This window comes from Ovis canadensis, chromosome 2, assembly GCF_042477335.2.
Source record: "Ovis canadensis isolate MfBH-ARS-UI-01 breed Bighorn chromosome 2, ARS-UI_OviCan_v2, whole genome shotgun sequence".
Taxonomy (NCBI): Eukaryota; Metazoa; Chordata; class Mammalia; order Artiodactyla; family Bovidae; genus Ovis; species Ovis canadensis.
The window spans coordinates 2,716,123-2,743,387 of NC_091246.1; the positions used below are offsets into that span (position 1 = coordinate 2,716,123).

The 27,265-nt window shown below is 54.6% G+C and overlaps 1 protein-coding gene across 5 annotated transcripts; it reads left to right on the top strand.

Moving 5' to 3' along the window:
• Positions 1-830: 830 nt before the first annotated feature.
• On the top strand, positions 831-26,685 carry TRAF1 (TNF receptor associated factor 1). Of its 5 annotated transcripts, XM_069573814.1 has the most exons (9): positions 1,238-1,292; positions 2,908-3,031; positions 3,930-4,684; positions 6,846-6,930; positions 15,492-15,557; positions 16,058-16,468; positions 18,083-18,260; positions 20,211-20,359; positions 22,850-26,685. In XM_069573814.1, the coding sequence occupies exons 3-9, from the start codon at positions 4,545-4,547 to the stop codon at positions 23,066-23,068; spliced, it is 1,248 nt and encodes a 415-aa protein (XP_069429915.1). In that variant the 5' UTR covers positions 1,238-1,292; positions 2,908-3,031; positions 3,930-4,544; the 3' UTR covers positions 23,069-26,685. The 5 variants fall into 5 exon arrangements, with proteins under 5 accessions (XP_069429917.1, XP_069429916.1, XP_069429914.1 ...); XM_069573816.1 differs by lacking the exons at positions 1,238-1,292; positions 2,908-3,031 and adding an exon at positions 831-1,067 and having other exon boundaries at positions 3,940-4,684; XM_069573815.1 differs by lacking the exon at positions 2,908-3,031 and having other exon boundaries at positions 1,206-1,292; positions 3,940-4,684.
• The last annotated feature ends 580 nt before the right edge of the window (positions 26,686-27,265 follow it).

Genomic DNA, 27,265 nt, shown 5'->3' on the forward strand with positions numbered 1-27,265 from the left:
TTTCCACCAAATGAGCTCATTAATCTGAAAACAGGATGTGGCACACGAAGAGAGTAAGGTCAGGTCGACTGCTCACTTAGGCGGGCTTGGGGCAGAGAGGAAGGGGTGGGTGGGACAGACACGGGACCAGAGAACGGCTTTTAGAGGCCCCAAAGCCTTCAAGGATTGCACTGAGAACCAAGGAGTTTTTAAATCAGAGGACTCCAAGCTCTGAGTGCGTTTCTCTTAGAACTGAGAGTGACCACAGAGCCACCTGTCAGTGCCCCACAGATTGCAAGCCGGAGGCCCCTTAGACCCTCAGCTCGTCCGCAGGCAGGTGCCTCCCCTCCAGGACGGACTGGGGGCCCTCCTTTCTCCAGGAGGACCGTCCTGCAGCTCCAGCAGAAGTTGGGGTTCCACCCCAGGTGAGCTAGAGGCTCAAACACATCCCAGGCTCAAACCAAACCAAACCAAAGAAGGAACACACAGTTCCCAACTCCGGTTGGGTGTCAGGACAGAAAAATGAGATCCTAACACGTAGAGAACGTAATGGATGGGTCTGAGCAACGAAAACAAAACCAGCAAAGTAGGCAGGCTCCCTCGGTCCTCAGCTAAAAGTCCTGCAGATATTGATGGGGGAGCCTTTATCAAATTCGCAAAAATAAAGGTTGTATATTTAAACAAAAATTCTATCCCAACACTAAGTACCATAATTATTTTAATTGATATACACAAAATTCATAGGGAATAAGTGATTGTTCACGCGCACCCGCGCGCGTGTGTATATTTAGAAAAAATTAGTCTCGGTTCCTGAAAACACCGAGTTTTGTGGAAGCGCCCGAGCGCTCGGAACTAACCGCTTTGTACATCTTTGCTGATTGCGTCCAACTCAGTAAGCGCTGAGCTAGGATCTCTGCAGGAACCCAAGAGGGCTAAGACGCGGGTGTTTCTGCTGCTCGACCCACCCCGCAAGGGGCTGCAGGCAGGCAGGGGCCGGGATAGTTCGAGTCCCAAGTCTGCATTCGTTTATTGCGCGAGTCCCACACTTGTGCCATGAACTCGAGCGGGGAGAAGGAGAACGGAAGCAGGTGGGTTTTCGGTGCAAAAACAGACTGCCACACCGTGGTTCCCGCCCCAAGCCTCAGTTTCCCCGGCGGAGAGCGCTCGCCCCGCCCCCGGGGCCGCCTCGGGAGGCGGCTCGGGATGCAGGAACCGGCCCCGGGCCCGCCCTCCCCGGCTTCCGCCGCCGGGGCCAAGTGCTCCCGCCACCGGAAGCTCCGGCCGGGCCGCCGCGAGGAGGCGGCGGCAGCGAGGTGGGTGCGGCGCACCCCGCCCCCGCCTGCCCCGGGACCCCGGGGGCCCCGCTCCCCGCCGGGCTCTCCGGGCGCGGGGCTCCCCGGGCGCGAGCCTCCCCGCGCGCCTTCGGGACCTGGAGTCCGGGCTGCCGAGCCCTGCCCCGGACTCGCTGCCCTCTGCCCTCCCTGCGGGCCCGGCGGCCGCCCTGCGGTCGCTCATCCTTGAGTAGCGCGGGCCGGCTCTGCTCGCGGCGCTGCGCACGCACCTGGAGATGCGGCGCGGGGAGGCGCACGGACCGGGCTGGGGAGCTCGAACAGGCCCTCTGGCCTCGCGGAGCCAGGCGGCGGGGGCCTGGGCTCCGGTGGCGGGGTGCAGTGGGATCGCAGAGCCAGGAGTCCACCCACCCCTGGGGCAGCCCACGGGGACTCCCGGGGGGAAGTGGTCTGGTCCAAATGCGCCCCGAGAGACGAAGGGAAAGCTGGGGAGACGCGAGTGCGCAGCGCCGAGAATCCTCGGAAGAGAAAGGAGTCAGGCAGAAGTGCGAGGGTGGGGCTGGGGAGCACGGAAGGGGGGCGGGAAGCCCCAGCAAGGAAGGGAATTAGGCGCCCGGAGGCGTGGCATGGGCTGGCCACAGGGCCAGGTGGATAGAAACTGGGGCAAGCCGCGGGCCTGGGGCAGCCTTGACTGGAGTGAGGAAGCGGAGCGCCCGTGTAGACAGTGTTTTCTAAAAGTTCTGTTCAATTGAGGAGCGCGTGTAGATGCTGGAGAGGAATGGGGAATGCGTTTTCAAGCACCGCATGTGGTTAGAATGCAGGGATCCGGAGTCCCCATTCACTATCTATGAGCCCTGAGGCAAGTCACTGAACTCCTTGGAGCCTCCGTAAAATGGGGATGAAGGTGACAATACGTGCCTCCTGGGGTTCCGGTGAAGATGAGATGAGATGTGCTTGTAAAAGCGCTTAACACGGCACCTGCTACGTTTCGCATTTAATCATTAGAGCAGCGTGGGTGCATGCTGAGGCCGGTAGCAAGGAGCTGGGAGGAGTGAAGGCAGAGGGGAGAGAAAGGGGCCCAAGAACTTGGACAGAGAGATAAATCCAGGATGCCGAACCAAGGGAAGGAGGGAACAGTTGGGGATGCAGAGAAGTTGGCAGGTTTGGGGTGTATGGTTAAGTGAGTGGCTTTTGGACAGTCTTTCCATGAGGCAACCTTCAAAGTCATTTGCTGAAAGGGCCAGGCCAGGGCTGGCCCAGGTGAAGCTGGAGAACCTGATTTCCACTGTAGCAGTAGCGTAGGATGCCTTGCCCTTTTGCCAGCAACCCCTGGCAGACTCAGTATCGTTCCAGGGAAGGTGGGCAGTTGAATTTGCTAGACTCAAGAGGATAAACTCTGACCTACCTTGCCCATTTGTGAGGCTCCACTAAATTTGATGAATGTGAAAACACTATGAGCATAATTTACCATTTTAATCTTTTTTTCCTGATCTTGAGCTGGAAGGGCTGTGCCATCAATGTCAAAGCCTTCTGAGGACTTCACTTGGGCTGTGCACCATGCCGCACTTTCACCCACAATCTCATCTGATTCTTGTGACAGTCAGGTGGGGCAGGTATTAATATTATCCCCATTTTGCAGATGCAAAAACTGAGGTGCAGAGAAGTTACTGACCTTGCCCCAGGACCCAGAGCTAGGGAGTGATGGACTCAGGACCCCAACTGAGATCTGTCAGACCTCAGAGCCCGTGATTTGAAACTGCTGTGTAAGTTCGCATAACCCCTAACAGCAGCCCAGCAGGACAGACAGATGCGGAGGGGTTGATTGTCTTCTCCATTTGTGCTGTGCTCAGTCATGTCCAACTCTGCAATCCCATGGACTGCAGGCCACCAGGTCCTCTGTCCATGGGGATTCTCCCAGGCAAGAATTCTGGAGCAGGTTGCCATGCCCTCCTCCAGGGGATCCTCCCAACCCAGGGATCCAACCCAGGTCTCCCATATTGCAGGTGGATTCTTGACCGCCTGAGCCTCCAGGGAAGCCCGTCTTTTCCATTTGATAGAGAGAAAACAGAGGCTAGCAGCTTGCACCTCCGTCCTGGGCTCCGCAGGCTCCAAGCTGCCTTGCTCTCGCTTCTCTGGAGCGGGAGGAGGGGCACAGAGCTTGGAGTCGCACAGGCCGGGCACTAGGCGCGCTCTGCCGCCGGGCGCTGTGTGACTCTAGACCAGGCTTCTGGATTCTCTGTGCCTCTACACGCCTGCGGAATTCCCAGCAGCTTGCTAAAGAAATAGGAAGGAAAATGTTGCCCGGGGCACAGGAGGTGTGCCAGGAGCCATGCTCCCCACACGGCTGTGGGCCTGCCTCCCGCTGGGCTGCTGAGACCAGTCTCCATGACCTTCTGTTTGTTTAGACCTTTGTTCGCCTCGGTGCCAGGAAGTGGTGGTCCCTGACCCGAGTCTGTGGCCACCTATGATTTCCTGACTGGGGCCATGAGGGCAGGGCCCTGAGCAGTCCACGGTGTCGTCACCGTGCTGATGAAGAATGCCCCGGGCAGGGCTGGGCCATCAGGGGCCTTCCTGCTGCCCCTGGTTACCTTGGCCATGGGGTCCTGGAGTCTTAGCGCCCACAGAAGGCTTGGAGACGCCCTGTTGCAATTCCTGTTTTAGTTTTTTACAGACGGGGTAACTGAGACCCACTGTGAGGAAGTGACTTTCACCTCTGGATGGGGCAGAGCTCCTACGCAGGGAACTTTCATTTTTGGACTTGCCTCCAGAACCCTGGGGATTTCCACTGGAGTGGTGATCACCCCCACCGAGAAGCCCAGACTGCTCGGAGGGCCCAGGGGACACAGTTAAGTCAGGGACTGGAGCGCTCTCTGCCCCCGTCCCTGGGGAGGAGGTGGAGGAAGCCAGTTGCAGCCTGAGGTCCCCCGACGGGAAACTCTGAACTGCCGTCCCTGAAAGTCCGAGATGCGGTTCTTCTCTCTGACTTGCTCTTCACCTCCCTCTCACTCGAAAGAATGACTGGACACTCCTGGAGCCTGCAGTCACCATCCAGGGGGTTTTTGCACCACCAAGGGTAATTCCTGTCTCTTCCCTGCTGTGACTCAGCTGTGACGTCGAACCATACAAGCCAGCCTGAAGATAAAGGCATCAGCCGCCCGAGTATCAGTGGGTGGCCCAGCAGAGTGCACTTCTCCAGCACAGACTTCGAGGGGCTGGGCCTCTGCCCTGAGGAGCTTGGACCAGGCCCCGCACCCGCAGCCCGCCTGGGACCCCAGGATGGCCTCTGGCTCGGGCAGCAGCCCCCGCCCGGCCCCTGATGAGAACGAGTTCCCTTTTGGGTGCCCCCCCACCGCCTGCCAGGACCCCCCAGAGCCCAGGCCTCTCTGCTGCGCCGTCTGTCTCTCTGAGAACGCGAGGTGAGGGGTCGGAGGAAAAAGGGTGGTTGGGGAGGAGGCGGCGGGGAGGGGCTCCTGATGGGAGGCGAGGACAAGAGGACCCCTGGCTCTCAAGGAGGTGGTTGCATCTCTCTGGCCTCGGCTTCCCCCCATACCGCCCTGTCTGACTTCTGGCAGAAGGAGAAGGGGCCACAGAAAGCCCTCAGCTCCCTCTGCAGAAGGCCGTCGAAGGTGGCAGAGCCTCTGAGCCCAGCTGGGCTACTCACCCACTATGTGGCCTGTGCGCGTGGCTTAACGTCCCCAACCTCAGCCCCCTTGTCAATAAAATGCCTGTAAAGTGATTTTCTACCTCCCAGGATTGTTACAAGGCCCAGTCAATAACATTTCAAAAGATTCTTATAATAGGGAATTTATCTATAAACTCCTGGGTAAATGACAAACTGCTGTACAGATGTATCTCCTTCCACATTATCAGCCATCAGCTCAGACTGTTTGCTGAGAACTCTTCTAAAGGGGACAGAAGTATCTAGTAACTGCTGTATGTTCATGGATTATAGATTTACATATGTGTATATTGTCCTAGTTCAGTTGCTAAGTTGTGTCCAACTTTGCGACCCCATGGACTGCACCACGCCAGGCTTCCCTGTCCTTCACCATCTCCTATATATTTGTATATAAATATCTTTATATTTTATATTGTATACAAATACTGTTATATTTCCCTGGTGGCTCAAATGGTAAAGAATCTGCCTGCAGTGCAGGAGACCTGGGTTCGATCCCTGGGTCAGGAAGATCCCTTGGAGAAGGGAATGGTGACTCACTCCAATACTCTTGCCCGGAGAATCCCATGGACAGAGGAGCCTGGCGGGCTACAGTCATGGGGTTGCAAAGAGTCAGATGCAATTGAGCAACGAACACTTCTTTATATATAATACATGCATCTGGCACATGTATAAAATATACACCATATATATTAAAATGTGTATATTATAAATAATTCAGAGAGGTGTGACATCAATATGACCATCAGTATCCCACCTTATTATGCAACTGTTATGTGCCGACTGTGTGCCAAACTCCTCAGAAGAGCCTTGGAAAGGTGGACGCTTATCATAAGAGGACAGTGAGGCCTAATGGAGAGATGAGGTCAGTTTCCTGGCAGAGGTGTTCTCAGACTGCCATGCACCCCCAGCGTGACCTTTGCTGGGGACTTTACAGGTTAGGGAGGTGGGAAACTCCTGAGGCAAACTTGAGAAGTTCCAATGCTTTGACGAAGGAGAAGGCTAAGAGAAAGAGGAGAGAGGTGGTGATACTGGCAAGGCAGACGGGGCGGGGGAGCAGGGCTTGACTGGTCTCACCATCCTGGGCTCGTCTCAGGCTTTTGCGGTGGGTCTCTTGGTTTCCTTCCCTCTTCTTCCAAAACGTGGTAGGGGCGGGGAAGTGTTCCAGGTCTGCCCTGCATCGCTCTACCTCGGCCCACCCCTACGTCCTCTGAGGCCTCGTTCTCCTCCCTGTGAAATGGGCCTGACTAGGGGCACTTGCTGGGCATCAGGTCACTTTGCAAAAGCATGTAGGCCCATGTGTCATCGCCTTCAGAATCTGACACCCACTCCTGGTTAGGAATCTCAGGCTGGGCGTTCTTGGAGGCCCCTTCTTATTCTGAGAGGCTGGAGTCATCTGTAAGCACTAAAAATAAGAGACCAGGATAACGTAGAGGAACCTTCGAAGAGCGAGTACAGTACACCCACCATTCCTTAACTGCAGCCCTGGGCTCGGAGGTATTGTGGAACGAAGAAGTTTTCAGATTTTTGAAAAGCCAGTCAGTACACTACTCTGGCATTCTTCCAGCAGGGACTGGGGACATAACTTATGTTCAAGCATCAAGCAGTGATATTTCTGCAAATGTAAATATTCACCCTAGGTGGGATAAGAAGGGCTTTATTAGCCTAGTCAGTTCAAATCAGGTTTGGCTGCCAGAGAAACTCACTGCAAGCTGTGGGAAAACATTGGGTGACCAGTGTTTTTGAGGTTTGGGAATGGTGGGCCTGGGATGGAGGTATATGCTCGTGGGTATCAGCTGCCGTGCTGGGCAAGGCCCAGGCCTCTGGGGCTCTGGGGGTGGAGGTTGGTGTCGTGGAGTCTTGAAGGCTTTGCTCAGGGGCATTTGTTCTCGTGTTCCCAGGAATGATGAGGATCGGATCTGTCCCAAATGCAAAGGGGATGACACCCCGTCTGAAAGTCCAGGAAGCCTTCTGTCTCAGGAGAAGGTAAGCCGGTGCTGCCAGGACAGATGGTCCATGGTCTCCGCTGGCAGGCTCCTCCCTGCTTGTCCTGAGTCCAGACTGAATTCTGTCTGTTGGTGGCGAGGAGACTGATGTCCACAGTGGAGAAGCCGCTTGTCCTGCACCGCCTGGCTGACCAGTTCAGGGAGAGCGTCAGTCTGTTCGGGGACCCACACACCACGGCCTTCGGGCCCATGCCAGCCTGGCACCTGTTTGTACACAGCTCACGAGCTGAGAATGGTTTTTACACTTAAAGTGTTTTCAGAAGTCAGCAGGGGAGTGAGATTTTGTGACACATGAAAATGGTGCGGCCTTCCAGCTTCCCGATCCCTAAATAGAGCGGGGTGGGCTCCCGGCCGCAGCTCCTTCGTGCGTGTCTTGTGTGCAGCCGCTTTGGCCCTGAGATGGCAGAGGTGAATAGCTATAACAGAGGCTTTCCAGCCCCCAGATAGCCACTCTCTGGCTCTTTCTGGAAAGAGTCTGCCAGCTCAGTGCAGACAGCTCTTTCTGACCCTGTTTGCTCTCAGACAGGGCTAGGTCAGCCTCAGCTCACTTCCCTGGCTTCCCTAAGCTGTGCTTCCAGGAGTAAGAGGGGCCAAAGAGACATCCTCAGGCACCGTTTCAGAACCCTGGCCCTTCTGAGCTGGAAAGACCCTTGCAGGGTCATCTGTCCAGCCCAGAGGTGCCCACATGGCAACCACCCTGGTTCATTCCCAAACCAGTTCGTGACAAAAATGGTAAAAAAAAAAAAAAAGAAAGAAAATTGCCATGACTTTTTCTTACAAAATTAAATTCTTTGCATTTGTCGAATCCCCCTTTACTCTGAGACGATGCCCTTCCTGTGCGTGTCTTTGTATAAAGGAAGTGATCGTGACAGATGATAGAATTGGGGGTAAAGCCTTTTTTGGGGTAAAATTAAAAAACAGCGATCTTTATGTTGATGTCCTAATTTAAAAAGCAAACAAAACTGGTAGTGGTCTGTGAATCCAGAGCTGTAAGAGCCCCGGCTCTAAATCTAACCGCCTCTTCTTACACGTGGGGCCCGACACCCACTGGGGATTCTCACTGCAAAGCTCCCTGGTGACCACCCGAGCTGTCCACACTGCGAGGCACCCGGCTGCATTGGACCAAAGCTCTCCCCTTGGCCAGACTGTGGCCCTGGGTGGGGGTAGGGGGGATCAGGAGCCTGGTGTCAAGGATGGCTATATATTCAGCGCACGGCTGAGATGGCTGCTGTTTGTCTCCCTGTGAAATGAAGACGCTGCCTTGGACAGGGTCTTGTCACTGCCGGCGATGTCCCATTGCCAGTCACTGGCTGGCGGGGCGCTCTCCCTCCGCTGTGGCAGGTCTCCATGCCTCCTTCCTCCTTCTCCACTCCAGCCCCCTCTCCTCCAGAGAGTTGGGAGAACGCCTGTCCCGCCAGAGCTGGTTTTGAGGGCTTTCCTCTCTTCTCTTCAGCAGCCCTGTCCCCCACAGACCCTCAAGGGAATCACAGTAAGGATCTAATGCATTTTCCCAGAACTTTCTACTCTACCACATGGTGAGAGCTGGTAGGATTAACACCCCTGGAATAACTTCCCAAACCTCCCTCGTGGGGCATCTTTGTGCTCAGTGGGCCTCCGTGCTCCACCCTCCAAAGGGAGGGATAGGCTATCTGCTTTCTAAGGCAACTACCTGCCTGAGGCACCAGGAGGATTGTTTCTGGTTTGCTTTAGTCTTGCCTCTTAACAGAATGAATCCAGATTCATTGTATAAATCTTAGATAACATAAAGCAGAGATATTTTAATATCTCCCAATTCAGTAGTTCCAATTTTTTCATCTTTGTTAGTGTGAAATCAGATGAAAGCAGAAGGGGAGCCTGGACCTCTGGCCCTGCGGTCACCCCTCTTCTCTCTCCTGCCCTAGCCCCCAGAGACTCTGTGGATTCCTAGGGCCCTGCACAGTGCAGTTTGAAACTTGATGCCTTTGACCAAGTGGAGAGACTCTAATGATGGAATGACAGGCTCCCAGCTGACTGCAGCATGGGGGTGAGGGGGTGCACACCCCGTGGAAAGCTGGGGGGCGGCGTGAGCCAGTGGTCTGACACCTGCAGAAAGCCACAAGTGGAAAGACCAGGGACTCCGCCAGCTCCTGACCCGATGGGAACTTTGGGGGGACTTTTGACCAAAGGAAAGCAGCTGATGATACATCAACACTTTGCACACATGGTGGTTCCGAAGTCTGTGCGTCTGAGGAAACCTGGGGAGTGGAGGTGGGTGGGGTGGAGGGGCCGCCCCGGCGGCGGCTGAGCTGAGCCCCGAGGCGCCCGCCCTTGCAGCCCTCTCCACGCCATGCGCTCACCTGTCTGCCCTCCTCCTCTGGCTTCCTTAGGGTCACGTCCCTGGTCCCTCCAAGAAGCGCTCAGAGCCCTGCCCTGATTAGCTCATGTAAGAAGCAAACAGTAAAGGATGATGAGCCAGTTAGAGACTTGGTTCTGGCCTGGAATGACCTTCCTACAGGAGTGACAGTGAAGTCGGGACTGCCTGGCGGCTGGGAAATAGCAATCAGTCCTGCCTCCAGGAGACGCTGGGGACGGGATTGTTGCTCTCGTCTCTTCCCTTTGAGGCCCCCTCAAGAAGGTCAAAAGCAGGCTGGCCTCTGCTGCCAGTGGCTTACAAGAATGCCTCAGATTATTCTAGAATCTGAGAACGATTGGAGATGGAGCTGTCTGGTCCCCTTTCCGTTCTGTACTGGACTCCTGCCAGGTGGCTTGGTGTCCCTGCAGTGACAGGCAGCTCATCTCTGCACAAAAGCACCATGTCCACCGTGAGGAACTAACTGCCCTGCGTTCTCCTCTCCCTCTGTCCTGAGCTGACGTCCGGCTCCCTCGGGGCCTCAAAAGGCAGGGCAGTCAGCCTCCTGCACCCTGAGGCCATCCTGCGTCTGGGCAGGATGTCGCTCGGCCTCCGTGCTGATTCATGTCTGTTGAAATCCAGCCCCTGGAAGTGAGCCCCCTCACACTTCTGAGCTTGGCAGTTGCATCTGCGGCCTCATCTGCCCTGTGACATCCTGTGTCGTGGGCTGTGGCAATACCAGTGGGTGACACATGGAGGCTCGGGGAAGAGGCCTGCCTGTACCAGTCTTAGCGCAAAGGGAAGCTGGAGCCAGCCTCCCTCTTCCTGCCCCCGGGCCTCCTGGCACCTCTCTACTGCCTCCAGAGGGGGGATCACCCCAAGTGTTTTGTTTACACAGGTTTAAATACCCAGTCAATCTTAAGTGCTGGAATCCAGCAAGTGCTGGGAAAACAGGAATGGGCAAGACTCCTTTCAACTAGGAGAATCAGGCAGGACTTCCTGGAGGAGGTGGCAGTTGAGCCAAGCAGAGGTTGCCAGAAAGGAAACTGGCTCAGATGCAGAGGAGGGCAGGAACTGGCGGGTGGACTGGGTCCACCCTGTCCTGGTAGAGAGCCTCTCCATCAGCACTAGCTGAGACGCAAGCGGAAACACCCCACCCAGCCCCCAAAGACCTTGGCCAGCCTCTGTGCCCAGCACAGCAGTGTGGGCGGTGCCTGGCACATTGCAGGCCCTCTGTTCTGTGCGGTGGCTTCACGGAGGCTTCTCTCGTGCCCCCAGTACCCTCTTAACACCCACATTATCAGAGGCCCCTGGGTCCTCAAGTGAAGGCCCCCCGACAGCCCTCTGCTGACCCCATCACAGAGGGCCTGGGTCAGTAGGCAGCCGGGAACACCACACCCCCTCGACTTCTCGGACTTGGACAGAAGGACAAGTGTTCGCTCAGGGCTGGGATTGTGTTTTCTCTGTTTCCTCCTCAGAGGAAATTCCACCGCAAGTTTCATTTTCAGCGGTTTGCCAGCCATGAGGCCGCTCACACAGGGGCCGCTTGTGGCATAGGCTTGGCCCAGGACGGATGCCCTGTTCTTCCTCCGTGGCCCCAGCCCGCTTGCCTCTCTAGTGCCCTGGGTGCCCTGCCTTCAGATGGGCTACCCCTCTTTCCCCGGGGGAGAGGAAGGGCCCTGGACGTGGATCCTAGGCGCCTGGCCTCCACCACAGCTTTGCCCCAAACTTGCATCGTCTCCTACAAGTCAGCAGCCTTCCCTGAGCTTCAGCTTCGTCACCTCCGTGAGTGAGGCAGAACTTCAGAGCCCCGACCTCCCCCGGGTGGTCCTGGGAGACCCAGCAGGGCTGTGGTCACACGGGGGTGGAGAAAGCCGCCGCCCCGGAAGGAGGGGCCCGTGCCTGCGGGACGCTGGGCCTCTCACTTGTTCAAGCTCCAGGCGACCCAGACTTAGCCTCTCGCCCAGGTCTCCCACGTGTGTTCAGGGGAAACCAACTCCGCCCTGCCTGCCTTGAAGGATGGCTGCAGGGATCCTGTGAGGTGGCTTCAAAAATGCTTTGGTCCTCTAGAAATGCACGTGGATGTAGCGATGTTACTCGCCTCTGCCAGCCCCTGGGGAGATCCAGTGGGGAAGCGGGGTTTTACAGAATGAGTACGGGTTTGAGGCGTGAAGATTAAGTAGGTGCATGTGTGTGGCGGCCGTGGAGGGGGAGGGGAGAGCTGTCCCAAGGGCAGTGTTTCACCCACGGGAGTGATCATGCTAGTAGCAGGCCTACTCCCGCTCATCGGGGCTAAACCAAGCATGTGTCAGGCCGCATGATGCTCCCCAGAGCTGTCCACGTGTTGATCCCCGGAACCTGTGAATGTGTCACCTCACGTGACCGTATTAGCCTGCTTGGGCTGCGCCACAAAGGGCCTCAGGCTGGGTGGTAGAGACCGATTTCCTCGCGGTTCCGGAGGCAAGAAGTTCAGGCAGAGTCGGTTTCTCCTGAGGCCTCTCCGCTTGGCTTGTGGGTGCCGTCTTCTCCCAGCATCCTCGCATCCTCTTCCTCTGAATGTCTGTGTCTTCGCTTCCTCTTCTTATAAGGACACCCGTCACACTGGAGCAGGGCCCATCCTAATGACCTCATTCTAACTTAATCACCTCATTAAAGACCATGTCTCCAGGAACTTCCAGGTGGTCCGGTGGTTAAGACTCCGAGTTTCCAATGCAGGGGGCACAGGTTCAATCCCTGGGTGGGGAAGATCCCCTGGAGGAGGGCATGGCAACCCACTCCAGTTTTCTTGCCTGGAGAATCCTGTGGTCAGGGGTGCCTGGGGGGGCTGCAGTTCATAGGGTCACAGACAGACACCACTGAAGTGACTCAGGACACACACACGCACAGACACTCCTCAGCCCATGACAATGGCAAAAAGGTCTTTGTACTTTGCAGATGTTACTAAGTTAAGGATCTTGTGGTGGGGAGATGACTCTGGGTTATTTGGTGAGCTCATTGTAATCACAAGGGTCCTCAAAAGAGGAAGACAAGAGAGGCGGAATCAGAGAGAAGCTGGAAGATGCTCTGCTGCTGCCTCTGACTCTGGAGGGAGGGACCACGAGCCAAGGAATGTAGGCAGCCTCTGGAAGCCGGAAGAGACCAGAAAACGGGTTCTCCCCTCTGGTCTCCAGAAGGGACACAGTCCTGCTGACACCTTGATGTTCAGTTCAGTTCAGTTCAGTCGCTCAGTCGTGTCCGACGCTTTTCTGATTTCCAGAACTGTAAGATAATACATGTGGGTTGTTTAAGCCATTTAAGTTTGTGGTATTTTATTATAACGGGATAGGTCACTCGTATCAGAATTTGCGTGTATTCTGGCATTTAATCCTCACCATAACTCTATGGGGTGGGGGGTTCTATTATCGTCTCCATTTTCCGGATTGGGAAACTGAGACGTGGGGGAGTTAATAAGTCCCCCAGGACCACACAGCTAAGTGTGGGAACTGAGAAATGGGCTTTGCACCCCAACGGGATGGCTCCAGAGCCAAGCCCTGTATGCACCCCAAGGAATGAGAGGCAGTGGCTGACAGTGGCACCCTGGCGGTCTGGCCGGCCCCCCGCAGCCTCTGCTCTGCCGGTGGGAGCAGCTGGCCCTGGCTCCTCCGCCGCGTGGTAGCAAGGATGCCTGCTCCGCACACACAGCACCTGCTGCTCTGCCTGTGCTTTCGCTGCACAGACGCAACGCCACGAGGCTCAGCTGCCAAAGGGACCCGTGCCCCCCACCCGTGTACGGCTCTGGAGCCCCACCGTTAGTTTCCTCCCTTGCATCTTACCTCCCTCTGCTTCTCACTTCGAGCTGCAGAGGATTCGAATCGCGGGCTTGGAGGGCGTTTCACGGCCTGAGCGGTCACCCCTCATCCATCACCAGGCCCCCATCGGCCTCGGGTCCTTCACCCTCCCCGCACATTAGGAAGCTACCTGCTGGGAGAAGCTGCATTGCCGGGCACTTTGCGAAGCCTGCCTGGTCTCCCTGCCAAGGCTGCCTCCCTCCCGGAAAACATCTGTTTTCTGCTTCTTGTTGGGAACATCCTGTACCTGAAGCCTGAGGCTTTGCTGGGCTGTGCTCTGTGTCCCAGTCCAACTGTCTCATTAAGTCCACAGCTCTCACTTTCTTACCCTTTACAGAATGACGAAGAGTGTGACTTTATATTTGCTCAGCCCAAAGACTTCTGTCCTCCCATCCAGATCTCCCCTCACCTCGCCCCATGAGGTTATTCTTAAAAACAGCAACAAAGCTCTTGGAAAGTCAATATATTATTCATGTGCAATAAAATCCACTCATTTTAAGTGCGCAGATTGATGGATGCTGGCAAATGCCTGCAATCGTGTGACCTGCAGTTACGAACGGGAATGTTTCTGCACCAGATAAAATTTTCTTGTGCCCCTGGCTAGTCAGTCTCCCCCAGCTGCAGCCCCAGGCAGCCACCGACCTACTCTCTGTTTATGGTTTGGCCTTTTCTAGAATCTCATGAGCATGAAATCCTAGGGACTTCCCTGGCGGTTCAGCGGTTCAGACTCTGCACTTCCAAAGCAGCGGGCACAGGTTTGATCCCTAGTCGGGCACCTAAGATCCCACATGCTGCATGGTGAAGCCAAAAACATTTTTTTTAATATCAGAAGAAAAAATTAACTTGGATTAGAATTCTAGTAGGCGGTCTTTGGTGTTTGACTCTTCATTTAGCAGAATGTTTTGAGGTCTCTCTGTTACTGCACCTGTTAGTAATTTAGTCCATCCAGTTGCTGAGTGCTGAGTGAGTGTCCTTGGGTACGAACACACCACATTTTGTTCACCCATCTACCAGCAGATGAAAACTCAGGCAGCCGCCAGTGTGGGCCTGTTATGAGTAAAGCCGCCCGAACATTTCCATAACACACGTGGAAACATGTTCAGTGTCCCTGGGGTAAATCCCTGGGAGTGGAACGTGGGGGTCACCTGCCAGCTTGGTAAGCATGGTCTGTAAGTTCCTTTATGATTTAACTTTAGGAGGTGCTGGCATAGCTTGTCCCAAAGCAGCTGCGCCGTTTCGTATTCCCACTAGCAACCTCTGCAAGTGTTTTCCAGTTCCTCCACATTCTCCCCAAAGCTTGGTAGCGCCATTCTTTTTGAATTTCAGCCATTTAGTGAGCAGACAATGGCATTTTATGATAATTTGCATTTCTCTGATGACTGGTGATGATGAACCTACTTTCATGGGTTTGTCATTTATGTGTCTCCTTTTATGAAGTATCTGTTCAGTGTTTTACCCATTTTGTGTCTTATTATTGAATTGTAACGGATAAGGCAATGGCACCCCACTCCAGTGCTCTTGCCTGGCAAATCCCATGGATGGAGGAGCCTGGTGGGCTGCCGTCTATGGGGTCGCACAGAGTCAGACACGACTGAAGTGACTTAGCAGCAGTAGCAGCAAGAGTTCTTTATACATTCTGTATTTAAGGCCTTTACAAGTGTATGTTTTGGAAGGAAAAAAAAGTCCTCCTAGTCTCTCTTGGGTTTACTTTTGGTAAGAGACAGAGATGGCATCACCAACTCAATGGACATGAGTTTGAGCAAATTCTGGGAGACAGTGAAGGACAGGGAAGCCCGGAGCACTGCAGTGCATGGGGTCAAAAAGAGACCGGCATGACTTAGCGGCTGTACGACGAGAGATATGGGGTGGAAAGAGTCCTGGAGCTGTGCAGCTTCCCAGCTGTTCCTTCTTGAGTAAATTCCTTCCCCTCTGTGAGCCTCAGTTTCTTTATCAATCAAATGGGAACAGAAAACCTACCCTGCCATCCCCAAGGGTGGTTTGGGGCCCTCAGAAGAACTATGGCCACGAAGCCCATTTTCCAAGCTCCTCAGACGTGCGCATAGGTTAACAGCATTGCTTGCTTGGGCCCCTCGGGGAGCTCCCAGACCAGTGAGGGCAACCAGAGTGAGTTGGGTGGAACCTGTCCCAGCAGGAGGGGCGGCAGTGCTTCCCAGGATCCCAGCAGGAGCTCTGTTCTCGTTTTGAAGGAGGGTCACAGAAGGGGTGAATCTTGAAGGGTGGAAAAAACCAGGCAGGCAGGACGAACAGTGTGTGCAAAGTTTCGTGGCCCAGCCCAGCCCCTGCCTGGTGGATGTTGGTGCTTCACAGACAGCCCCAGTGCACCGGGACCCCCGCAACATCCAGTGACGTGGTTCTTATTTCCAGGATCACCCCGAGGTGGCTGAGGCTGGAGTTGGGTGCCCCTTTGCAGGTGTTGGCTGCTCCTTCAAGGTAAGTATCTAGGTGTGAGAAAGGAGGTCTGTACGCTGCAGTCTCAGACCGCGCTCAGCCCCTTGGGTTTTCCCCCAACATCCAGCTGCTGCTCTGGATATACCTTACGTGGTTCACATGCCACAGAATCACTAGCAAATCATCTTTGTATTCAGGGGAGTTCTTCTTAAAGTCTCACCTGAGTGTTGTAGTAGCATCACAAAAATGACCCTCCCCTCCCCACTACCCCCAACCCCTGTGCCTCTCTCCATGGTCCTGAATCATCACTGTGCTCGAGGGCAGGACAGAACTGCTGCTCTGGAAGGTGGCGAGCACACGGCTCAGCATGGGCGTGTCTAATGCCAGGGCCCTTCTCCACATCCCTCTTGCTATGTACTTCCTGTTGCTGAGTGAATGGATATGACGTCCCTTGGTAACCTGTGATGGCAGGACTCTCCTTGGCTCCCTGGTGCTCCCTCCTCCTCCTCTGTTTTCACTGCTCAGCCCCACTTTCTCGGCAGGGAAGCCCACAGTTCATGGAGGAGCATGAGGTCACCTCCCAGGCCGCCCACCTGAACCTGCTGTTGGGGTTCATGAAGCAGTGGAAGGCCCAGCTGGGCTCTGGCCTGGGGTACGGGCCCATGGCCCTAGAACGGAACCTGTCAGACCTGCAGCTGCAGGGGGGCGTGGAGGCGGCCGGAGGCCTGGAGGTGGACTGTTACCGGGCCCCCTGCTCCGAGAGCCAGGACGAGCTGGCCCTGCATCACTTCATGAAGGAGAAGCTCCTGACCGAGCTGGAGGGGAAGCTGTGTGTGTTCGAGAACATTGTCGCCGTCCTCAACAAGGAGGTGGAGGCCTCCCACCTGGCCCTGGCCGCCTCCATTCACCAGAGCCAGCTGGACCGTGAACACATCCTGAGCCTGGAACAGCGGGTGAGCCTGGGAGGCAAGTTCACCTTCAAGGCAGCTCAGGGCAGCCCCACCCCACCCCTTGCCCCATCTGGTCTCCAGAGCAAATGGACCAGCCTTCCTCCTATGCCCCCTGCCTGCACAGACCAGCCATGCCCCCATCAAAAATCTCTCTCCTGTGTCCTGAGACCTTCTAGGAAGAGGACTGAGGCAGAGTGATAGTCAACCCCCCACCTGGCGCTTCCTTTCGTTTGCTTCAATTCTTCTGCAATAGACTATTCCCACCCCAAGCACCTCATTCCACTGTCTCATTCCACTTTTCATGCTTAGAAAGCTCTCCCTCATACTAAGCTAAAATTAGTCTCTCTGTCTTCGCTGCCCCTCGGGGCCCACAAAACATCTGACTTCTAGCCCCCATGGAAGTTCTTCGGAGATGAGAAGTCAGTAATAATATCCTGCCTGAGTGTTTCCTTCTTGAGGCTGAACACCCCCTGTGCCTTCACACTTCACCAGAGCACGTTACTTTCTGTGTTCTGGCCCAGTCTCTCAAGAATTCCACTCTTCAGCATGATGGCACCACACCACCAGATAATTCACCTCTCTGACAGTTCTTGGTTGAGTCAGACTGTACCCTCCTTTGTTGCAGAGCTTATACTTCTCTTAATATGACCAGTCACAATGCTATGTTGCTTCTTATGGGACAACAGTAGTACATCACCTTCTTATGTTGAGCTCGGCCTGGATTTTAGTTCCAGGCCCACCATTCACTTGCTATGTAGATCTGAGCAAGTCACGGGACTGTGACTTTTTCATCTGTAAATTAGGGATTTGGTTTTCTTTAAGGATGCTCACTTCCATTGCTGACTTCCCTACCTGAGTATCCCTGAGAATAAATTTGTATTTTTTTCAAATGTCAATGGAGGAACCTACTAGAAGAGCCAGACGCTGGCTTTGGGTGACAGAGTAAAGGCTTTAGTTATGCGACGCTTGCCCCAGTTGGAAGGTGGTGCCTGCCTGCTCCCTCCCAGGGCAGTGGCCGCATCTTCAGCTCCTTGACAAGTTCTGTGGCTCAACTCTCGCGTGCCCGGCAACATGCAGGTCATCTGGCGTCCCCTCAGTCCTGTCCAGCTCCTTGGAGCCCCATGGACTGTGGCCCGCCAGGCACCTCTGTCCGTGGAATTCTCCCTTCTCCAGGGGACCTTCCCAACCCAAGGGCCAAACCTGCGTCTCCTGTGCTGTAGGCACATGGCCACAGGTGAAGTGAGCATGGCCCCAGCCCTGACAGGGGAGACCATCCATCCTGTAGGAGAAGCAGAAAAGTATATCTCAGACGCTTGTCAGAACAGAGAAGAAAGAGGGAAGCCAGCTGAACTAGGGCAGTGGTCGAAGACTTCCCAGAGGAAGGGCTATGTGAGCCGGGTTCCTGACGGATGAATAGGAGTTGGCCAGTGGAGAAGGGAGGGAGAGGAATTCCAGGCAAGAGGGCCAGCATATGCAGAGAGGTGCCTGCGGCTGAGGGAGGCGAGGTCAGGAAGGCCATCTGGGGAACAGCTGTATCTATCTATACATCCCGCCATCCCTACCTCGCCCTCAGTCTGGGTTTTGGTGCCTCTGGCTAAATGGGCTTCCCCGCCCCAGGTACTGGAGTTGCAGCAGACCCTGGCCCAGAAGGACCAGGCCTTGGGCAAGCTGGAGCAGAGCCTGCACCTCATGGAGGAGGCCTCCTACGATGGCACCTTCCTGTGGAAGATCACCAACGTTACCCGGCGGTGCCATGAGTCAGCCTGCGGCAGGACTGTCAGCCTCTTCTCCCCAGGTAACTCCTCCCGGGATGGCAAGCAGGGGGCTGGGGGTACAGGCACCTGCAGGGGAGGCGTTCCCCATGGGGCCCAGGAGACAAGCAGGGGGTGGGGGGGTGGTCCACTCTGACAACCGTGCTGCGTACAGTTAGGTCTGAGGCTGTTCAGATGCCCGGCCCTGCCAGGCCCGTGGAGGTGGTAGGGGTGGTAGCCCCACCCCACCATGTGGAGCAGGGGCTGTTGGCACTAGGCTGGCCTTCTGCCTCCCTGAACATCAGTTACATTCTGCAACTAGGAATAAGTCATCTCAGTCGTTTGTGTGGACGTTGGTTTTGAAAGAGAGTGCGCTGTGAACCTGAGTCCGTGCAGACTCAAGGGAAGTGGAGGATGGCTTTCACAGGTGCCCCAGCCCTCTGAGACCCAGTGATCTGAAATCAGACAAGGGGAGATCTAGGTAAAACCACAGGCCTCTGTGTACAATTGTGGGGAGCATGTGAGTGAGTGTTGTGTAAATCAGGGCAGTTCTTACTCACTTCTGGGATCCCGCGCCTGGCCCAATATCTTGTGTAAAGTAGGCAGTTACTCTGCCGACGTTTCTCTTCCTTGGCTGAGACCTGCTTATGTGACGCTGTGCCTGTCTGTGCTCAGACCTTGTGCTTTCCCCCTTGCCTCCCTGTGTGTGTCTAAGGAAGACGGGTGGGTTGTTAAGGAGGATTTCTGCCGAAGGCAGTTTTAACCCCCACTCAAGTCTGCTCCAGCCTCATGCCTTTCCTGTGTGTCAGCTCCTCTGACTCACCCAAGGCCAACAGTGCGAGGATTAAGAGGGGGCATGGGAGTCTGCCCCATCCCACAGGGCAGGTGGGCCCCCAAGCCAGGCACCTTGCCTCAGGAACCGGGGCAGCTCCTTCGTGGGGTGGCCTTGCCCTCTACACGCAAGCTTTTTGTCCTGGCTGCTTTCCAAAGAGGGAAAAAGCAAGCAGTGTCTCTGGCTTCCGTTCTACCAAAGCAGAGGGCAGAGATGAGTCAGACCATCAGCCTGTCCCCGCTCCACGCCTTCCTGCCCTGCACGAGCTGTCCCCACTCTGCCCCTCCCAGATGGGCCCTCATGGGGATAGCCGCTGGAACCCACACCCAGATGGCTCCTTCAGCTGCCCAGGGCGAGAGCCCACAGGCCCTGTACCTAATCACCAGGGGGTGATTCATCCCAGGGGCCTGTGCCAAGGGTGGCCGGCAGATTGTGAGCCTCCCCACTCCCTCCCAGCCGCCAGGAGACCCCAGCCGCTTAGTCTGGGGCCGCAGAAAGAGCTGCATGTTGGGACGTAGGAGGCTGGGCCCCTCACTCTGGCCCTGACCCCAGCTCGCTGTGACTTTGAGGGCCGGCCACTTCCCCTTGCTGGGCTCCGGCTCCTGACGTCAGTTAAATCGGGAGTGTGGTGGGGCCAGCAGCGCCTCTGTCCCCTGGCAGAAACGTAAATTCTCAGTCCTGCCCTGCACTGCTGAGTCAGAAGCTCCAGGCCTGGGGCCTGGCAGTCTGCGATTCTGGTGGCCCTTGACCTCCAGCGGTTCAGGCGGTCTCCAAGATTTAAGGCTCTGTGTTTTCGTTTATTGTTGAGTCGCTAAGTCACATTCAACTCTTTTGCGACCCCATGGACTGGTAGCCCGCTAGGCTCCTCGGTCTGTGGGATTTCCCAGGCAAGAACGCTGGAGAGGGTTGCCATTTCCTTCTCCAGGGGATCTTCCTGACCCAGGGTTTGAAGCCACGTCTCCGGCCTTGCAGGCAGATTCTTTACCGCCGAGCCACCGGGGAAGCCCCCTGATGCTCTATGGTGGAGAAGCAGCTCCAATCCCAAATGTCACAGTCTGGGGCCACGACCTGGGCCTGCCTAACTGGCAGCCCCAGTTTCCTCATCTGCAAAGCCTAGTACTTGACGGCTGCCCTGGCGATGACTCTGGCTTCCGCATTTCAGCTTTCTACACCGCCAAGTATGGATACAAGCTGTGCCTGCGGCTCTACCTGAATGGGGATGGGACAGGGAAGAGGACCCACCTGTCCCTCTTCATCGTGATCATGAGAGGGGAGTACGACGCCCTCCTGCCGTGGCCTTTCAGGAACAAGGTACGGGCCTGGGAAATGAGGGGCTTCCTTGGGTGGGGGAGACCTGGGGCCTGCTCCTGGTTTAGCCATGAGCTTGCCTGTGTGACCTCAGAGAGCCCTTCACCCTCTGTGTTATCAGTTTCCCCGCTTATGAAACAAGAGCCTGACTTCCCCTCTAGTAGCCAAGGCTTGCATGAGTCCAGGAGCTGAAATGCCTGGACCAGCCACCCTGGAAGACATGTAGGGATGGAGTTCACACAGCGGGGTGAATAAAGAAAACTTTCTATAGGAGGTTCTATAGGTCTAGCCTGCAGCAGCACTCTCAGAAAAAGGGAGAGAGGCAGATGCCACCATATACCTTTAAGAATGGCCCAAATCCGCAACGCTGACAACACCAAGTGCTGGCAAGGATGGGGAGCAGCAGGGACCCTCATGCATTGCTGGCGGGAATATGAAATGGGACGGCCACTTTGGATGACGGTTTGGCAGTTTCTTGCAAAACTGAACATACTCTTACCATGTGACCCAGAGATCACACTCCTTGGGATTTACTCAAATGAGTTGAAAACTTAAGTCCACCCCAAACCCTGCACACAGATATTGACAGCACCTTTATTCATAATTCCCAAAACTCGGGTGCAGCCAAGATGTCCTTCAGTAGCTGAATGCATGGATAAACTGTGGTCCATGTAGACAATAGAGTATTATTCAGCACTCCAGCGAAATAAGCTAGGGAGCCTAAGACACGGAGGGACCTTAAGTGCATGTTAACTGAGTGCAAGAAGTCAGTCTGGAGAAGCTGCACACTGTGGGATTCCAATTATGTGATATTCTGGAAGCTGCAAACTGTGAGGACAGGGAGAAAATCAAAGGTTGCCAGGGTTTCATGGAAGACAGGAGGGATGAGTAGGTGGGACGCAGAGGATTTAGGGCAGTGTAAACACTCTGAGGGACTTCCCTAGAGCTCAGATGGTCAAGAGCCCGCCTGCAATGCAGGAGACCTGGGTTCAGTCCCTGGGTTGGGAAGATCCCCTGCAGAAGGGCATGGCAACCCACTCCAGTCTTCTTGCCTGGAGACTCCCATGGACAGAGGAGCCTGGGGGGCTACAGTCCATGAGATTGCAAAGAGCTGGACATGACTGTGCAACTAACACTACCCTACTAGATACTCTGATATGACAATGATAGGTTCCCGTGCTTACACACCTCTCCAGACCTATAGAATGTACAAAGCCAGGCGCAAACCTTGAAGTGAACCAGCGACTTCGGGTGAACATGATGTCTCAGCATAGGTTCATCAGTTGCAGCCCCCATCTCAGGTGGGGGATGGTGACAGTGTAGGAGGCAGTGTGGTGATACTTGAAATCTCTGTATTTTCCATTCAGTTTTGCCATGGACCTAAAACTGCTCTAAAAAATAAAGGTTGTTAAAAATGTTTCAAAGGGCAGCCGGAGGTGGAGGTGGGGCAGGCATTGCCCCGCAGGTGAGCAGCAGCAGCAAGAGGGTAGGGCAGAGGGTGGGCTCCAGACCTCAGCTGGGGTGAAGGGGGATGAGAGAGAGAGCAAACGGGTGGGGGCGGGGTGCCACGGGGTCTGGGTATGAGTCAGTAGGTTGAAACCGGTTCCCGTACGTTCTGGGGGAGTTTTAAAAATGCTAATGACTGGGCCTCACTACCGTGAATGGTGAGCCCTGGGCACTGGGAATTTTCAGACCTTCCCAGGGAATTCTAAAGTGCAGCCGAGTTTGAGAACCATTGTGGCGGAGGTGACGGGGATTTCAGGGGTGTGGGCCGGAGGGGAGAATATATATCACTTCGAGATCACTGGCTTCCTGGGGACACACAGGGCCCCTGTGCAGAGCAGAAGCTGGGTTTGTGTTTCAGGATGTGATTGACATCTGCTCAGCGGAAGGCCTGGCTGCTCTTACCCCTCTGCCTTGTCCCAGAGGATCCAGCTGCGGCTGAAGGGTCAACCTCTCTGGGCAGAAAGAGGCATCTTGGCTTAAGGGGTCCAGCTTCTTGTCAGGACTCAGTCTCGCCTTTAGCCCCTAGCAGCCAACCACAGTTGACAGTGGCATCTGAGTTGCCCCCTCCTGTCAGATAGAATGTCTCAGTCCTAATCATAGAACTCCCCTGGAGCCTGCTCACAGTACCTGGTGTTTCTGCTTTCCAGCTCTCACCATGTGCCACGTGTAGCTCTTATTTCTTTCTTTAGCTTCTGCTCAGTGTGAGCTCAGGCTTTCCCGGTGGCACGGTGGTAAAGAACCCACCTTCAGTGCAGGAGGTGTGGGTTCGATTCCTGGGTGGGGAAGATGCCCTGGAGAAGGGAATGGCTACCCACTCCAGTATTCTGGCCCAGAAAATCCCGTGGACAGAGGAGCCTGGCTGGCCACCATCCACGGGGTTGCAAGAGTCCGGAGGAACTAAACAAAAGCAACAGCAGCGTGAGCTCAGCGTCAGAGGGACGGCATGGGTCAGACCCGGGCCTGACCTCCTAGCACACTGCCCAGCAGGTCACCTTCATGCTGCTGGACCAGAACAACCGTGAACACGCCATCGACGCCTTCCGGCCCGACCTGAACTCCGCTTCCTTCCAGCGGCCCCAGAGCGAGACCAACGTGGCCAGCGGCTGCCCGCTCTTCTTCCCCCTCAACAAGCTGCAGTCGCCCAAGCACGCCTACGTGAAGGACGACACCATGTTCCTCAAGTGCGTCGTGGAGACAAACACTTAGGGCTGGCGGGCCGAGCCATCCGCGCCCGAGGCCTCGGGGAGACCAGCTCAGAAGAGGGTTCAACACGAAGCCCGAGGTCCCGGCCCCCTGTGCCCAGGACCCCAGGGCACGATGATGGGCCGGGGCTGGCATCACCTGAGCCCGGCTGACAAATTGGCCAGGACGTGCCGTCAACTTAGCGGCGGGACCTGGGGGCCGACCCATGAAGGCGGAAGGTCCAGAGGGAGGTGGTGCAGGACTGATCCCTCAGCACTCACCACGCAGAACTGGAGGCCAGAGGGCCACCCCAGCCCTGAGCGTGGGGATGCACTCTGGGCAAGAGCAGGAGGGTGGGGAGCAGGCTGGGGCATGGATGCTCAGCCAAGGGCTCCAGGGATGGGGAGGCCTCTGCAGGTCACCGCGGAGACCGTGCTCGCTCTCTTCCTGCTCGGGGGTCAGAACTGGAACCAGGGGTGGAAGGGATGGAGCCCAGTGTAATTCAGTCTGTCCCAGGCTGGACTGAGTTCCCTGGCCCTGGAGGTGAACAAGCAACCACAGAGGGCTACACTTTGGGGAGGGTATCAAACAAGGGGTGGAGTTAAAGACCTTTGAGGTTCCTTCCAAGCCCAGAAAGTCTCTACCTCTCAGCCCCCTGGGCCAGCTGAGGCCACGGGCTGCAGCGTTCAGGAGCCCCGTGCCCTCCAGGGGCCTGATTCACCTTCAGCACCTCGAGATAGGCAAGCTACCTGCATTGCACAGCCCCCACTGGGCCTGGCAGTCGGCTTCCCCTCTATGCAGAGCCACGTGCAGGCCCTGTGTCCTGCGCCTCCCCCAGCCACGGGCCCCTCCGCCTCCTCCAGGTGAAACCGGGGCTCTGAGCTCCCAGGAGCAGCCGGTAGGAGTGTGGAGAAGGAGAGGAACCCACACTTGCTGGGCTGCCTGCCTGGGGGCCCCACCCTCGGCCACATCCAGAAGCCCACGTCACCCGCTGAACCCAGGTAACCACATCTCTAGTTGATGGGTCAGGACCTCTGAGCCACCTGCAGATGCTGTCCTTTTGTGTGTATAAAACCAAAGAAAGAACTGTTCTTTAATCTCTTTTGCAGTTTTCATGAAGGGTTGTGGGAGTTGGCGGTAACTTTTGAGCTCTGGGTGGACCGGCTAGTTTTGCAGGCGGCACCCAAGCTGCTTCTCCTTGGTCCTCTGTCTGTAACGGGGGAACTGCCCTGCCTGCCTCACTCACCAAGTTCGCTGACCTCAGAGGAGATGCTACACAGGAGAGGCTGGCAAGAAGCGGGGGCACCGCTGCCTGCCTGGCCAGGCTGAGGCTCACTTGTCTTCTCACCTTGGAGGTCACTATGCAACCTGCTGCAGGACCCTGGCCTGCTGGAAGCCAGTGTGAGGAATCCCACCCATGGCAAAGGTCATGAGGAAGGAAGCCCGACAAAACGCAAAGGCATGATCTGGCTTCAGGGGTTCCCCCTGAGTTTTCCTGAACATCTACCCCCCAAAAACCAGAGTCTGCCTGCTTTATTACTGTGCTTTTCACTCTTCTGACATTCTCTGGAAAAAAGTTAATTCAGGGCTTCAGTCTCCTGCATCAGCTGAAACCCCTTTGATGGCTCTCTAACTTGCCTGACAGGTTCCCCCGGACTTTTTACAATTTGTGAATTGTTTCCAGCCCCCCAACCACAAGAGGCACAAAGCTTAAAGCATCTTAAAGATACAGAGCCTTTTCTAAAGAGCTAAAAATCATATTGGTGATGGGTTTTCACTGTTGAGTCAATGACTGCTGCCAGGCCTCCATATTCTTTATCTTTTAACACCTGAAGGATATTAATCAAGGTAATTGGGATATAGAAAAAGGAATATAGTTTTGATGTTAGCAACACTAGACTTTTGAGTTAATTACTTTTCTTTTGTTATAAATCACTGTACTCCTTTTACTTGTTGTAAATTGTTGTACCTTTGCTATGTAAGAATGTAACTTTATTTAGTGCTTTCTGAGAGTGGCACCAGACTTTGGGAAGAACAACATTTTCAACACAAATATGTCTTCTGGTTGACAAACCCTTATCAGAAAAGGGCCGTAAAATGTTAATTGGCCCTCTGGCCAGAAGATGACGTAAATCACCTAAGACTTGTGTATACAACTAGGTATGCAGAAAGAAAGCCTGGTTTTGATAAGTCAGGGCTGCTGATGCTGCATGATTTTATATTATCCATTGATGTCTATGTACAAAAAGAGGTATAAAAGGCCTTTACAACAATAGAGGCTGGGCCAGTTGCTGGACTGGTTCCCCCGTGTCTCGTCTTTGCTCTGTTTTCTGGCTGAATTCCCATCGGGGGCGTGGAGGCTCGCCATGTCTACTTACTTGCCCCGGCTTTTAGGTTCCACGTGAGAGGGAGTCCAAGGCGGGGCACTCTCCGATATTCAAACAGGCGCCGGTGGCCTAACGTAGATGGTGCAAACTTCTTGTCCTGAAGTTTTATTAGTTCTCCACATAAACCAAGTTATTCAGCCTCTTTTCTCCACTAAATTTTCCTACTACACTATTTCTTCCTAACCTAATCTTATATTTCTAAATAAATAAGCTTTCCTCGCCTACGCCGTTCACCCTTCGAATTTCCCTGGATCCACCGGGGCTGGACCCCGGCAAGTGGCGCCTGGAACAGGCTATTCGAAGGTAGGTCTCCCCCAGTGTGCAGTTTTCGGGACGGCTAGGACCCCACTCAGGGTGTCGCGGACCCCCCTGCATAAGACAGGTAGGGAAAGAAGGGTGGGAAGTTTTGGGTTGAAAGAAACCGACGGGTTGAAAGAAACCCCCCTTGGCTAAGGTAAAACCTTGACAAGGCAGACTTTTCTATAAATCTTAATTTTCTGACACGGGTAACAATGAGTCAAAAGAACAACTCTTTATAGAAGTAATTTTGCAACTGTTAAACAAAAGAGAAATTAAAGTTAAAAAGGCTACTGTTCAATTTCTTTTAAAATTTGTATAAGCAATGTCCTTGGTTTCCAGAAAAGGACACTGTTAATTTGGATACTTGGGTGAAGGTATGAAAACAGCTAAAAACTTATTATACTTTACATGAGCCAGAAAAAGTTCCTGTAGATGCTTTTGCTCTGTGGAATATGATTAGAAATGTTCTGGACCCCCGTCATGAGGCTGTTAGATAGACTATGGGAGAGGCTATAGCGGTGGATGGTAGTGGGTCTCCACCTTCTACGCAGATCATATTTTTCTGCCATTGGCTAACAAAAAGAGGGAGACTATGTTCTATCTCCTGAGGAAAGAGAGAGCTTACAGGATGCTGCGGCCGGGTGCCCTGTCAAGCCCCCTCCCCCTCTACACAAACCTTTAAAAATCTAAAACCTTTAAAAATTTATCAGATTTAAGGCGACCACCGCAATCTCTGCTTGCGCCTCCCCGGGGCTTAAGAACTCTCCACTTTACATCCAAAGCCTCCCAGAACATTGCCTAAGGTTGAAAAAGATAGGCAGCATTTTAAAAAACAAAGGAGCTTTTAAAACAGAGCTTGCTCCTTGCAGAAAATCCCCTCAGGAGGGCCTCACCCAAGCAAAAAAAAAAAAAAGAGAGAAAAAGAAATACAAAAAAGAGAAAAAGAAAGAAAAATAATCGTAATAAAAAGGATTTTACAAATACAAAATGTTTCTCTTGTGGCCAAATGGAACGTTTTTGCCGGCAATGTCCTGCTAAACAGAGATGAAAAGCCGCGCCAATTAACCCCAGGTAGAAGGCAATGGCACCCCACTCCAGTACTCTTGCCTGGAAAATCCCATGGATAGAGGAGCCTGGTAGGCTGCAGTCCATGGGGTCGCTAGGAGTCGGACACAACTGAGCGACTTCACTTTTAATTTTCACTTTAATGGATTGGAGAAGAAAATGGCAACCCACTCCAGTGTTCTTGCCTGGAGAATCCCAGGGACGGCGGAGCCTGGTGGGCTTCCGTCTATGGGGTCGCACAGAGTCGGACACGACTGAAGCGACTTAGCAGCAGCAGCAGAAGCTTAGGACTAGACCTCAGCTCCACCAGGGCAACAATATTAACCCCTGATGTGCCGGTTACTCCGATTCCAATGGGAGTGGCTGGCCCCTTGCCTGAGGACATTGTAAGACTTGTGCTGGGGTGTAGCTCGCTTTCTTTTCAAGGAATTTCGGTGATGTCTGGTGTAGTAGATTCTGATTATGCTAA

Coding starts and splice junctions, on each gene's coding strand:
- TRAF1 (XM_069573816.1), top strand. CDS start 4,545: ATGGCCTCTGGCTCGGGCAGCAGCCCCCGCCCGGCCCCTGATGAGAAC. Junction 6,931..15,491: donor GCCTTCTGTCTCAGGAGAAG/GTAAGCCGGTGC, acceptor TCTTATTTCCAG/GATCACCCCGAGGTGGCTGA. Junction 16,469..18,082: donor TCCTGAGCCTGGAACAGCGG/GTGAGCCTGGGA, acceptor TCCCCGCCCCAG/GTACTGGAGTTGCAGCAGAC.